The sequence below is a fragment of the Miniopterus schreibersii genome, assembly GCF_964146895.1.
Source record: "Miniopterus schreibersii genome assembly, chromosome: 9".
In the NCBI taxonomy this organism is placed as follows: domain Eukaryota; kingdom Metazoa; phylum Chordata; class Mammalia; order Chiroptera; family Miniopteridae; genus Miniopterus; species Miniopterus schreibersii.
The window spans coordinates 64,950,144-64,964,184 of record NC_138118.1 but is presented as its reverse complement, the minus strand read 5'-3'; the positions used below and the strand labels follow the sequence as shown (position 1 = coordinate 64,964,184).

At 33.7% G+C, this 14,041-nt stretch overlaps 1 protein-coding gene across 5 annotated transcripts in view; it reads right to left on the bottom strand.

The window, feature by feature from the left end:
* PHF14 (PHD finger protein 14) overlaps nt 1-14,041 on the bottom strand; it is a 154,120-nt gene that overhangs the window by 82,467 nt on the left and 57,612 nt on the right. For all 5 annotated transcript variants that reach the window (XR_013999580.1, XM_081147793.1, XM_081147796.1 and 2 more), the window contains 2 exons: nt 10,707-10,757; nt 10,472-10,593 (listed from right to left, as the gene is read on the bottom strand). Coding sequence is in view for 4 of the 5 variants with exons in the window: in XM_081147793.1 (XP_081003919.1) it covers nt 10,472-10,593; nt 10,707-10,757 (173 nt within the window). In the remaining variant the exon portion in view is untranslated. The remainder of the gene's footprint in view (nt 1-10,471; nt 10,594-10,706; nt 10,758-14,041) is intronic.

Sequence of the window (14,041 nt, the reverse complement as noted above, 5' to 3'; positions counted from 1 at the left end):
TAATTTGAAAATAAATTCATAGAATTTAGTGCTTGGTCACTCTTCCCCTACATTCCTATCCTAACTTTGGTTTCTTTTTAATGAAAAAAAGGAGTCAGCAAAACAAAATGCCACCATTAAATCATTTTGCAACATTTTGTGTCAAAAATGTAATGGGACATGCACACATCAAGGGAAAGGTTACTGTTCTTCCAGAACATCCTTTCGCTAGGTTCATGTCTCATTCTTCTACATAACTGTGCGGGCACTACTGCTGGTTTCCTCTTGGTTTAATGTGGCATTTGAAGGATTATGGCATTTTCGAGAAACCACAGTGCAGTGATTTTAGTGGTTATCTGGCTGAAAGTGATACTGTGATTGAGAATACGTGCACTGTTTATGTGCGATGGTAAAAGTCAGCTACTAAGGCATCTCGTCTCACAATGTCAAACCAATTCCTGATTACATATTTTCTTAATAATACATGAGGTTAGTCTAGAAATTGAGACAGAATGAGATGAAACTCCTTTTAAATGGGAGCCAGCTGTATGTATATAGACACACCACATTTAGCTTTAAATCCTATTAAGTGCATGGTAATAGGAAGAGCTAATTCAGAAACTGATCATCTTAATTCATTTCAATGTAGGATAACTGTAATTGCTCCTTGAAACTGTTTCACAAAAAGGATTACAATGAATTAAGAATTAAAAGAAAAATTTTTAAGAATTAAAATGAAAAGAAACCATATGTCATATATGCAAAACAATTATGAGTTACCCAGTAAACATGAGAAATGCTATAAATACTCAGATAACATGTCATTATTATCTACAAATATATTTTAGCCTATTTAAAAGCTCAGTGCATAACATTTTGTTTTATAGAATTAAAAAGAAAACAAAAAACTTTTTAGATTAAACTACTAGAAGCCATTCCTCACAACCTACATCTCAATTAGTAAAAATTGAAAACTGGCCGCCTTATAATCAACTCACATATTTGTGATAGGGGTACGATCTATAAAATATATAACTGAAATTGAAATTAGAAAATATTATGGGCTAACAATACAATTAATAGCACTGTTGGTGGGAGATTTGTGCTATAAATTATTCAGAATTCCTTATACCTGGATAATATTTTTCATTGCAAAATTTCTCTCTTTCATTCCCATAGTATTATAAAATCAGAATGCGAAAATTAAAGGGCTCTTCAAATCGATACATTGCTCATTTCGTGAGTGAAATAACTGGTTCCCAGAGAAGTTATCTGCATGCCTCATGGTGACACATCCTCTTGCTGGCAGAGCCTTACTTAAAGTTCCAAACTTCCCATGTCAGCCGTGTGCCCTCCCACCATTTTCCTGTTGAGCTACTTAAGTTTACAAAGGAGGCCCACATTTTGAGCCTATTAAGATAAATAGTAAATGCACCGCCATTGCCAGGGAGAGACAGAGACAGAGAGAGGGAGATTGTCCCTTAATAAGCAGAAAATCATCACTGTGGTTTTCCTAATTAACAATATGCATACCCAACAACTACAGTCAGTGGAAAATGACTTATACTAATGATGACACCACATCGAGAGAATGAGTAAATAAAGTAAAATACAGGGGGAAATGAGGCCTGACAGTGTTTCTTCTCTGTCCTTCATCATCAAATACAAATGTAGGAGCATTTGTGCTCTAATACCAGTTTTAACATCCACACACACATGTGCACACGCGCATGCACACACACGCTTTAATACCTGAAGATCACCTAAGGTTATGTCAGTCTGAGAATTAGCTCTCTCAGAAATGTATGCTAAAGTGAAATTTACTTCACAAAGGAAACTCTGGTCCACATGGTTTCATTGGGGAATTCAACAAAATTCAATAAAGAAATAGTACCAATCTTACACAAATGCTTTAAAAAAAGAGAGGAGGAGGGCTTTATAAGGCGTTTTAGAAGGCCAGGATGACCTGGTATCAAAACTTGATAAAGGCCTAGCCGGTTTTGCTCAGTGGTTAGAACGTCAGCCCTCAGACTATGGGGTCTGGGTTCGATTCCGGCCAAGGGCACTTATCTCACTTGCAGGCTCGATCCCCAGCCCTGGTCATATCTCTCTCTCTCTCTCTCTCCCCTCCCCCCTCCTTTGCCCTCCCCTCCCCTCCCCTCTTCTCTCCCAGCTCTCTCTGAAAAGCAATGGAAAAAGTATCCTCAGGTGAGGATTAAAAAACAAACCCTGATAAAGACTTTACAAGAAAAACAATTAACAGAACAAGACTTTTATGAATAGAGATCCAAAACCCTAATCAAAATATTAGCAAATGAATTCCAAAGTTAAATAAAAGAGACCATAGCCCATGTTCGGGAGGGTTTTATTTCAGGATCCCAAGCTCAGTGGAACTTTTAAGGCCTCCTTTTGTGGGGAAAGGAGGAGCTAGACTAAAACACAACCCCTGCACCGTTCCCAAGATCCCCTTGTTCAGAGAGGGGTCTTAGACACTTTTATCCACTGACTGGGTACTTTTCTACTTCATAGCCCTTAATTTCTTCCCCACAGCCCCTGGGCCCATAACACAGCAAGGGCCTTTTGTTCAGGGCTCTGTCAGCAGAGACATTAATGCACCACACTGCACCCAATGTCTACAGTGATCCGTTTGACCTTTACCCAGTTCTGTTTAGTAGGGGAAAATAGAACATTTGGGGAGCCAACAACCATTCCTATTTGGCCTCTTGCTTATGCTACTATATTAAGTAATTTTAACTATAACTTTCAGTTTGGTTTGTGATCCGAACTGACCCCCTCAACACTTAGCAGCTTTCAACACTTGTATAAACAGTTAAAAATTATATTGAAATTTTCCTATGCAATAGCATCAAAAAACATGACCTTGGAATATATTTAATAATAGACTTGTAAGACTTCTACAGTAAAATTACAAGAACAGATGAAAAAAAAGTAAAGGATATCTGAATATCTGAATAAATGTAGAGATATACCAAGTTCATGGATTAGAAGACAATATTGTTAAGATGTTAATGCTCCCCAAAATTCATCATAAAGCTAATCATAAACCCAGTAGACTTTTTAAAAAATTGTGGTTAAGCATATTTTCATTATGTCTCTTGTCCATTTGTATGTACTCTTTGGAGAAGTGTCTATTCAGGTCTTCTGCTATTTATTTATTTATTTATTTATTTATTCATTTATTTTTTATTATTTTATTTATTTATTTATTTATTTTCCTAATTTTTTTTTCTTACTTTTTTTCCCCACCCACACCCCCCTCCCCGCCTTCCCTCTGAGATCCCTCAGTTTGTTCCAAGCTTCTATGTCTCTGGATCTACTTTGTTCATCAGTTTATTTTGTTTATTATATTCCACATATAAGCAAGATCATTTGGTACTTGTCCTTCTCCGACTGGCTCATTTCACTTAGCATAATACTCTCTAGTTCTCTTCAGGTCTTCTGCCCATTTTTTAATTGGATTGTTTGTCTTCCTTTTGTTGAGTTGTATGAGTACTTTATATGTTTTGGAAATTAACCCCCTATCAGATGTATCATTGGCAAATATGTTCTCCCATATAGTGGGTTCCCTTTCATTTTAATGCGGGTTTCCTTTGCTTAGTTTGATATAGTTCCACTTGTTTATTTTTTTCCTGTTTCTCTTTCCCTAGGCTATGTAAATGTGAAAATTCTGCTACATGAGATGTCTGATATTTTGTTGCCTATATTTTCTAGGATTTTTATGGTTTCACATCTTACATTTAAGTCTTTTATCCATTTTGAGTTTATTCATGTGTATGGGTAAGCTGCTGGTCTAGTTTCATTTTTTTGCATGTACCTGTCCAATTTTCCCAACACCATTTATTGAAGGGACTGTCTCTGCTCCATTGGATGCTTCTGCCTTCTTTGTGAAATATTGAACATAATGGCTTGGGTGGATTTCTGGGTTCTCTGTTCTGTTCCATTGATCTATATGTCTGTTCTTGTGCCAGTACTGATTACAGTGGCTTTGTAGTATAACTTGATATCCGCTATTGTCATCCCTCCAACTTTGTTGTTCTTTCTCAAGATTGCTGTGGCTATTTGGGGTCTTTTTGGTTCCATATAAATTTTTGGAGTGTTTGTTCTAGATCTGTGAAATACGCCATTGGTATTTTAATAGGGATTGCAGTGAAATTATACATTGCTTTGGGTAATATGGATATTTTAATGATGTTAATTCTACCAATCCATGAACACCGTATATTCTTCCACTTATTTATATCTTTTTCTATCTCTTTTTTCATGGTGCTGTAGTTATCTGAGTACAGGTCTTTTACTTCCTCAGTTAAGTTTATTCTTAAGTGTCTTAACTTTCTGAATTGGTAAATGGGATTATTTTTTTAGCTTCTCTGAGAGATCACTGTTGGTGTATAAAAATGCCATCAGTTTCTGGGTGTTAATTTTGTACCCTGATACATTGAGGAATTGATTTATTAAATCTGGTAGTTTTTCGGTGGCGTCCTTCGGGCATTCTATGTACAATACCATATCATCTGCAAATAATGATAGTTTTACTTCCTCCTTTACAATTTGGATGCCTTTTATTTTCCCTTCTTATCTGATTGCCGTGGCTAGGACTTCCAGTACTATGCTGAATAAGAGTGGTGAAAGCAGATACCCGTCTTATTCCTATTCTTAGGGACATGCTTTTAGTTTTGCTCACTGAGTATGATGTTGGCTGTAGGTTTGTGATATATGGCCTTTACCATGTTGAATAAATATCCTTCTATTCCTACTTTGCTGAGTTTTTATCAAAAGTGGGTGTTGGATTTTGTCAAATGCTTTTTCTGCATCTATTGATAGGATCATGTGATTTTTCTTTCAATTTGTTTATGTGATGTATCACATTAATTGATTTGCAAATATTGTACCAACCTTGCATCCCTGGAAGAAATCCAACTTGGTCATGGTGTATGATCTTTTTAATATATTGCTGGATCTGTCTTGCTGATAATTTTGTTGAGGATTTTAGCATCTATGTTTATCAAGGATATTGGCTTGTAATTCTCTTTCTTTGTAGTGTCTTTATCTGGTTTTGGGATTAGGACAATGATGGCCTCAAAAAGAGCTTGGAAGTGTTCCTTCCTCTTGGATTTTCTGGACTAGTTTGAGGATAGGTGTTACTTCTTTGAATGTTTGATAAAACTTCCCTGTGAGGCCATCCAGACTAGGGCTTTTGTTTGCTGGGAGTTTTTTGATTACTGCTTCAATTTCATCAGTTGTTATTGGCCTGTTCAGGTTTTCTGATTCTTCCTGATTCAGTTTTGGAAGATTGTATTTTTCTAGGAATTTGTCCATTTTGTCCAGGTTGTCAACCTTGTTGACATATAGTTGTTCATAGTATTTGCTAACAATCCTTTGTATTTCTGTTGGGTCAGTTGTTACTTCACCTGTTTCACTTCTGATTTTGTTCATTTGGGTCCTCTCTGTTTCTTGATGAGTCTGGCTAAAGGTTCATCAATCTTGTTTATCTTTTCAAAGAACAAGCTCTTGGATTCATTGACCTTTTGTATTGTTTTTTTAGTCTCTATGTCATTTTTTTCCACTCTCACCTTTATTATTTCTTTCCTTCTACTTACGCCGGGCTTTTCTGGTTGTTCTCTTTCTAATTCTTTTAGTTGTTGTGTTAGATGGTTTATTAGAGCTTTTTCTTGTTTCCTGAGGTTGGCCTGTAATGTTATGAACTTCCTTCTTGAGACTGCTTTTGCTGTGTGCTACAGATTTTGGGTTGTTGTTATGTTCATTTTCGTTCGTTTCCAGAAATTTTTTTATTTCTTCCTTGATCTCCTTGGTAACACATTCATTGTTTAATAACATGCTATTTAGCCTCCATGTTTGAATGTTTTTGAGTGTTTTTATTATAGTTGATTTCTAGTTTCATGCCACTGTGATCTGAGAAGATGCTTGATATGATTTCAGTCCTCTTGAACTTGTAGAGATTTATTTTGTGACCTATCTTTCAGAATGTCCCAAGTGCACTTGAGAAGAATGTATATACTGCAGCTTTGGGATGAAATGTTCTGTAAATGTCAATTAAATCCATCTGACCTAATGTGTTAAGATCTCTGTTTCCTTGTTGATTTTTTGTCTGGAAGATCTATCCAGTGATGTTAGTGGGGTGTTAAATTCCCCTACTATGATTGTATTGCTGCTGATCTCTCCCTTAAAGTCCCCCAAGAGCTTTTTTATATATTGAGGTGATCCTATATTGGGTGCATATATGTTTACCAGGGTTATATCCTCTTGTTGGATCGATCCCTTTAGTATTATATAGTCGCCCTCTTTGTCTCTTTTTATGGCCTTTGCTTTGAAGTCCATTTTGTCAGACATAAGTATTGCTACCATTGCTTTTTTTCCATTTCCATTTTCATAGCAAAAAATTTTTTCCATGCCTTCACTTTCAGTCTATGTGAATCTTTTGTTCTGAGGTGGGTTTCTTGTAGACAACATAGATATGGGTCATGTTTTCTTAACCATTCAGCTACCCTATGTCTTTTGATTGACAAATTTAAGCCATTTACATTTAAGGTTATTATTGATAGTTACTTGTTGCCATTTTTATTCTTTATGCCTGTGTTCCTCTCTCACTCTCCATTTCTTCTTCTTACAACAGTCCCTTTAGCATTTTTTGCAGTGCTGGTTGGTGGTAATAAACTTTTACTTTTTTTGTCTGGGAAGGTCTTTGTTTCTCTTTTAATTTTAAATGATAGCCTTGCTGGATAGAGTAGTCTTGGATTCAGTCCCATTACTATTTTACATTGATGCATCCACTAACTCATTTCAAATCTGTGATTCCTATTTTCTTACCTAATACCCAGGAGAAACTTCTCTACTGTTTTTTAGTGACATAAAAGGAATTCTCCATTATTGAACTTTTTAAACAACTTCATCAAATACTTATACCTAGTGACCAATTTGTTCTAGGAAAAAATTATGATATTAAAAGTTTTGGAGTAATTCAGCAAAGAATAATCAGTCATTACTTTTATATGGAGTAGTAATTAATTATCAAGCATTTATTTTGAATCAAATGTGCTAGGAACTGTGGAAATGAAAACAAATAAGATATCACTAAGTGGGCCCATAATTACCTCCAACAAAGAACATCCATCATAAAGAGAAAAATACCTAAGAAGACCTTACAATTCCAAGTCAGAGTTTCAATTTGGCCGTTAGCATTTAATTGCACTAAATAACACATATTTTTGTTAATTGGAAACTTTCCAGGTAGTTTTTAATAAAATTTAAAAAGTAGATGGCAAAAAAGGAAACACTATTTTTCAAAAGTCCATATGATACTGTAAACTTCTTTCTCTTTAAGACCTTGACAATTTTTTTATTTCACATGTCTAATGGAAATAGTTTAGTCTAATCATTTTAGAACATGTTTCAACAAATTCAAATTTTTTGTCCCACATATTCTAGAATCAATTTTATATTAAAACAGAATATGCACATTCTCTGAAAGGTAAAAAAATATATATAGCATTTATTATTATTGGAATATATTTACCAATTGGAACCCTTATTTCAGAGCCCATGTATACATACCCTTTGTATCACTAAATTCTATCACTGTCCCACTATTTGATATGGAAAGAATCTACTGTCACTCAGCTATTATTAACAAAGTCCCTAATGGAGCAGAATATGATTTTTACCATGTACAATACAGGGGAAAACTGAGACACAGAAATTACTAAATTATTTGCCAAAAGAAGACTGAGAAAAACTTAAGAGGCAAAAGAGAAAATAGTTGGAACCTACTATTACAATTAACTGGTAAATTGAATGCAATTTCCCAGTGAGAGCAAAAAATTATGCATGTAAATTTACATATGAATATATACAAAGAACTGAAAAATCAAGGGAAATAATTAAGAAGGAATTTTTTACATAGCCTTAATTACATAGAGAAGTGTGGTTTCAAAATCAAAGTTGCTAAACAGCAGGTTCTAGTGAGCCATGTCCGTTTGTTGAAAAAACTTGGGAAATAAATATGGTTTATTCAATAAGAGATTATAAATTAAATTATGGCCCAAGAAGTTTAATTTTATAAGAGAATCTAATAGACATATATAATAGGTATAATATCATCTGACCAAGCACTGAAATATATCTTTAGAGAAAATAAAGTCTAATTTAAAATGTCTTAAAATTAAAGTTACAAAATAAAATTTCATGTGTAAATAATATTTAAGATGAAACTTAATCATAAAAGTGTGGACTTTTAAGAAAATTTGCAAACAATGTTAGTGGCAATTACAAAATGAAAGAGATGTTAAGGGAAATAGCAGATATTAGCTTATAAAATTACCTTTTTAAACATATTAAATGCTATGAATTGAAATGCTTTTTTAACTCAAGAGCAATAGTGCTTAAACTGAATGTGTATTATTTTCTTTTACGGAACAACTACACTATACCCATAAAACATTTTATGGCACTGCTTTATATCCAGCTTATTTCATCCTCAAAAACATTAATATGTAATATTTATAAAACTTTTTAAGTCCCTCTTCATAACCTCTTTAAATCCTTTGCAGAAAATCTGTGATGTTATCTTCTAAACAAAGTAAAACCAAGGCAGAAGGCTTTTATTCCATCATTTCTATAGTAACAAAAATACCTTTACCTTCCAGAAGACTTTCACAGAATCCCAAACACTAGCATGTTATAATCAATTAGGAATGAAACTAATTCAATAAATGAGAAGACTAATATTACTCAAAAGTATTATCAAGAATCAAAGAAAGATAGTACTTATTTTTTTAATACAGCTAAAATATGTGTCGAAGATGCTATTATAAAGTGGTTTTTAAAATAAAAATTATGTTTATTTCCTGGATTATTTCTTTCAAATGCAGGACCAAATAAATAAATAAAAACCTGGTAAAAAGTATAGGTCTTATAGTAAAAAGGCCTGAGTCAACCTACTATTTAAAAATAAATGAGAGTACATATTTCCAAAAGTTCAATTAATTAAAAAGAAGATAACCTGCTCTCTAAGTTTTTAACTGTTGTTTCAAACTGATCATGTCTGACAATGTCACCTTCAACCTCAAGGAAATTTCCTGTAGAGTGAATTTTTGTCCACTATGTAAGATTGTTTTATAATTTTCCCCTTTTGTTTATTAATTTGTGTTTATTGTTTCATGCACTCTATATGTTATGCTTATGCTAGGAATTTTTTTCTTTACATAAATCAGAAAATTATATTGTTGTCAGAATTATTCATGGGTATCGTCTATTATTAGAACTACTTCACCCTAAATTTAAACGAGTTTAACCTCTAGGAGAGTTCTCACAACATTCAAAAAACACTGGCCAAATGTTACACTTCCTTGACTTTGTTGAAGCACTTCGTATTTCATCACTGTAATTTTAATTTCCTCCTATCATCTTCAATGACAGTATAAAAAACTCAAATTCAAAAACTGTTGCCTTTGAGGAATTAAAACAAATAGAAGTTCTATTTTTAATAACAAATAAATGACATCATTTTGGAAGCAAATATTTATCATCATATACTAGTACTAATATATGTTTTATCAATTTACTGTTTTTGAAACATTTAATTCCTGTGCCCTCAGGTAATTTAATAGGGGTTTATAAAACGACAATTTTTTAAGAAATCAGAAAGAGTTCCCTTAACATACTAAAAGATTATTTATATCACTGTCCTTTGAAAGAATGATGACTCTTTAAAATGAAGTCTCCTTAGTTCACCCACCCACTCCTCCATCTCACCCAGGGCTTTGACCAAGCTCTTCGCCTCAGCAAAAGAGGCAAATGGCTAAAATGATCAGTGTCTGGGCCATCAGGAATAGCCAATATGCAACATCAGCTGAGATTCCTGATTAGCATGATGTCTTCTAAAAAAAAAAAGGTACCAAAACAAAACAAACAACAAAACAAAACAAAAAACGAAGTAACTCTATCTAGGCCATCTTTTCACCTTTCTTTATCACCAGAGAAGCATTTAACACATTGGTTTTGATAAACAGTAAAGAACTACTGATGAAGCTCTGATCCATAAAAAGCATATCTTATCATTTTTGCTAATAAACTTCCAGTTTTATAACATGCTAAGAGAACTTAGTAATTTTATTGTTTAATGAGATAAAACATAATAATCTTAGTACAAAGTGTTTGGATTAAATTGTTTGTGGCCTCTTTATGCAGAGTATTGTCAACATCTCTTGTCAAGAGAAAATTAATTCTCTTGTGTTCAAAATTCAGATTATCATTCCTCATTACATCTAATTCCAGAGAATAACCAAGTTTGCCATGTCAGTAAGTGGACGAAATCTGCTTCTGAAATACTGTTTCCACTAAATAAGGTTTTAGAGAAGGTCCTGTACTGTGATTTCCCCTCATTATATCTGTGATGAGAAAATGATGAAAATGCCACCTTAATCCCCTAAAGACAAGGTCTCAGCATCCACCTTACCTGACAAGATTTTCATTGTCTCCAGTTCCCTTGCAAGTTGCACATTCAGTTCGTAAATCTTCAGCCTTGGGTTTCTTTTGTAACACAGACTGCCTCTGTCTCCTCTCTCTAGGAACTCTTTCCTGCCGTCCCAGGGGCAACAAAACAAAATCAGGATATCAGGAACAGAAATAATTCTGAGCAAAAAAGTTTTCCAAAGTTTAGACTGTGTAAAAAGTGCTTAACTTATTCCAACCTCATGTTTTTCTTCATCAGGAATGAAACTTCGTTTTCGTCCTCTGGTTCTCTAAAAAAAGATCCACAAAAATATCTGATGTTTAATTAGTAAGAAAAATATTTGTCCTCTGTTAAATGTTACTGCTTAGGTTAAGCACTTGGAAAATAGTATTTCTGATTAATGCTGTATTTCTCTATTGCACTGTTATAATTTATGTCACAGGAAATTGAAACATGACAAATTAAACACAGTTTATAGTGCTGTACTTTAAATAACACAAGAATCTGATAGGAAAAAAATGTTATCCAAAATTAGTTTGAAGAATTTTTTCAATACTTCATATATGTCACACAATTATGACTTAGGCAGAGAATTTAAGTTTTCGTAACTTATATGATTTCTGAAATGCTAAACCTAGACTCATACTACATCTACTGTATGCCTGGGTATGTGTGTGTTTGCATGCATGTTTGTGTAACAATCAGTTTTTTACAGCCATAAAAAAGTGGGTGGAAAAGATCTCAGATGTTGCCAAATCCTAGTTAAAATAAAATGAACCAAAACATGATATAAATGACTTTTTTCTTTTTTAATCCTTACCAGAGGATACTTTTTCTATTGCTTTTCAGAGAAGAGTGGAAGAGACAGAGAAATACATCGATTGGTTGCCACCTGCACAAGCCCCAAGCAGGGCTGGGATCGAGCCTGCACTGGGGTACATGCCCTCGGTGGCCATCAAACTGGGACCCTTCAGTGTGCAGTCCAACGCTCTCACCACTGAGCAAAACCAGCTAGGGCGTAAACGACTTACTTTAAACTTAATTAATTAAAATTTACATCCCATATTTCAAAACACATTTACCACTTGAAAGACAACATCCAAATGTTTAAGAGTAATTAAGTACGAAATGCAAAAGTATTTAACAACTGAAATGTTAAAAATCTCCACTCACATAGCACAGCCTCTGTAGACCTACAATTCCATGTGCAGACCACTGCTCTACAAAGAATGGAAGAGAAAGGAGGCACCACTCCCACAAATTACTATGTTGAGATCAGGGAGCATTCCCAGGTTAGAATAGTTACCAAATACTCTAAACAGAATTGCTATCTGACATAAATACATAGATGCTTTCCTAAAGTACTGTCATTTCAAGTCTTAATATCGAGTACCTTGTTATTTTAATACCATGGCTCAATGCATACTATTTAATCTGCCTCTAGATAACCAAGACTTGACTGAATTAGTCATTCAAAAGAAGTAAATTTATAAACTATGTATTCGTTTACATTAGTACTGCCAATTAGTACGTTTTAATCATATTATGTAAAGAACTGGGGAGAAAAAGTAAGGCCGTATCAGGAAAAGTCTTTAAGTGCAGACCCTACTTCTATTCTATCTATTATTAATCCCAAAGACAGTGCTGAGCCTTGCTCCTCAAAATACCAATCATGCCTCATAGGCACTGGCCTTCCCTAGTAGCTTGTCAGAAATGCAGAATCTTAATTCTTACTACGTACTGAATTGGAATCTGCCTTTTAATAAGATCCCCAAGTAAGCCACATACACATCAAAGTCTGAGAACATCAGTGCAGAAGAGTCCTTAATATTAATAACACTTATCTAAGTTCTAACTAAAACTTTATGTCTAGCTCTTTACATATCCATCTCTCCCTTCTGTGACAAGCCGGTCCTTCATGCTTCAATTTCTGTTCCCCAACACAGTTCATTCCCAGACTGTTAAGGATGATATCATACTCATCTTTCTAAACCCAATTAAACTTAATACAATACGTATTACGTAAAGGCTGAATAAATTGGTTGTAAAAAAAATAAATAATAAGTGGTTAGATGAAACTCATAAATGATTATGCTAGATAATACAAATGATAAAATAATTAGCAGAAAGGGTAAATTATTGTTTCCTTCTCTAATAAGCGATTTTTCAATTTGCATAACTTTTGCATATAGGACATTTCAATGAGGTAACCAAAATAACCAACATCAAAGGGAAGATATTCAAATTACTCATTTTTGTTTATAAACATCTGAGAATGCTCCACACAGTCCCATGTTTCTCTTCATTGACCCATCTTTTAGGTAATGAAATACCAAGTGAATCATTTAGTTTTTGAATCATCTAATCAGTGAATTTATTTTTGAAGTACATATGTGAAAGCCTCCAAGTTCACGTTTTCAATTCTTTTGAAGATATACAATTATTTACGATGTCTAATTAATACTTTAAATCTTCAAGCATCTGAAATGACTCCATCAACTGGAAGTTTTTCATACTCATGAAATTAGTATCATAAGGCACGATGCCAATACATCATCCTAACGCACAATGGCATAGTTACATTTCTCTCTATATATAATTTCCTTCTTATATAAATACACATATATTTAATTAAAGTGCTATTTTAAAAATGAATAAGTGCATTTATAATTATCTAAAACAGTCATTTAAAATTAAGTGCATTTATTACCAAATAGTAATCATTGGTGTATTCCTGTAGTAATTTTAAATAACTAGCCATAAGAAACATAAACAATTTCCAGCCAGAAAAACATTGTTATAAGCAATATGAAATGACAGTGTCTTAGAGCTTTGAAAAAGCAGTCCAGGGGAGTAACCTGATGATCACACAGCTGATAAATGACAGAGGTAAACTTCAAACCCAGGTATCTCAACTCCCAATTCAGTGATTTTTCTTGCATGCCAAATCCAAGATTAATAAATTTAATCCCAAATAGAGATGAGCAAAGTTATCATGAGAAAACAAATATCTAACTCTCACTTGAATACTTAGACTGTAACATCATAATGCCTAAATGAAGCATTCTTACATTTCGAAACAAGTTAGTTAAAAAAATTGTACCCAATGAAGAGGTAACCTCAATACCTCAAATTAACACTACATTCTACCCAATTCGCTACCCTACACAGTATGACTACCATGATCCATTACCAAAGTAAATTATAACAAGCTTCTTTAGCTTTTATCACATCACTAATATTTACAAGGAGAGAAAAAATAAGGTGGCTGAATCCAAACACAACTCTTTACAATACCAAGTTCTCCAAGAAAATGCCAACAGCTGTTGGTCTCTTTCTAGTTGTAATGAAGTAGCAATAACAACTCACAATTGCCTATGAGCACAACAGAACATATCTTACACATGGTGCCCCTAAATGAATCAGAAAATGTAAGGAGAGTGAAAAAGTGGGAGAAATGATGCAAAAAGGCAAAAAGAAAGAAAAACAAAAACAATTTGTTGGCTCATTCAACAAATTTCAATGATCAAAGAGCTTGCCCCATCTTAACTGTATGGTAGTATTCATAACCAA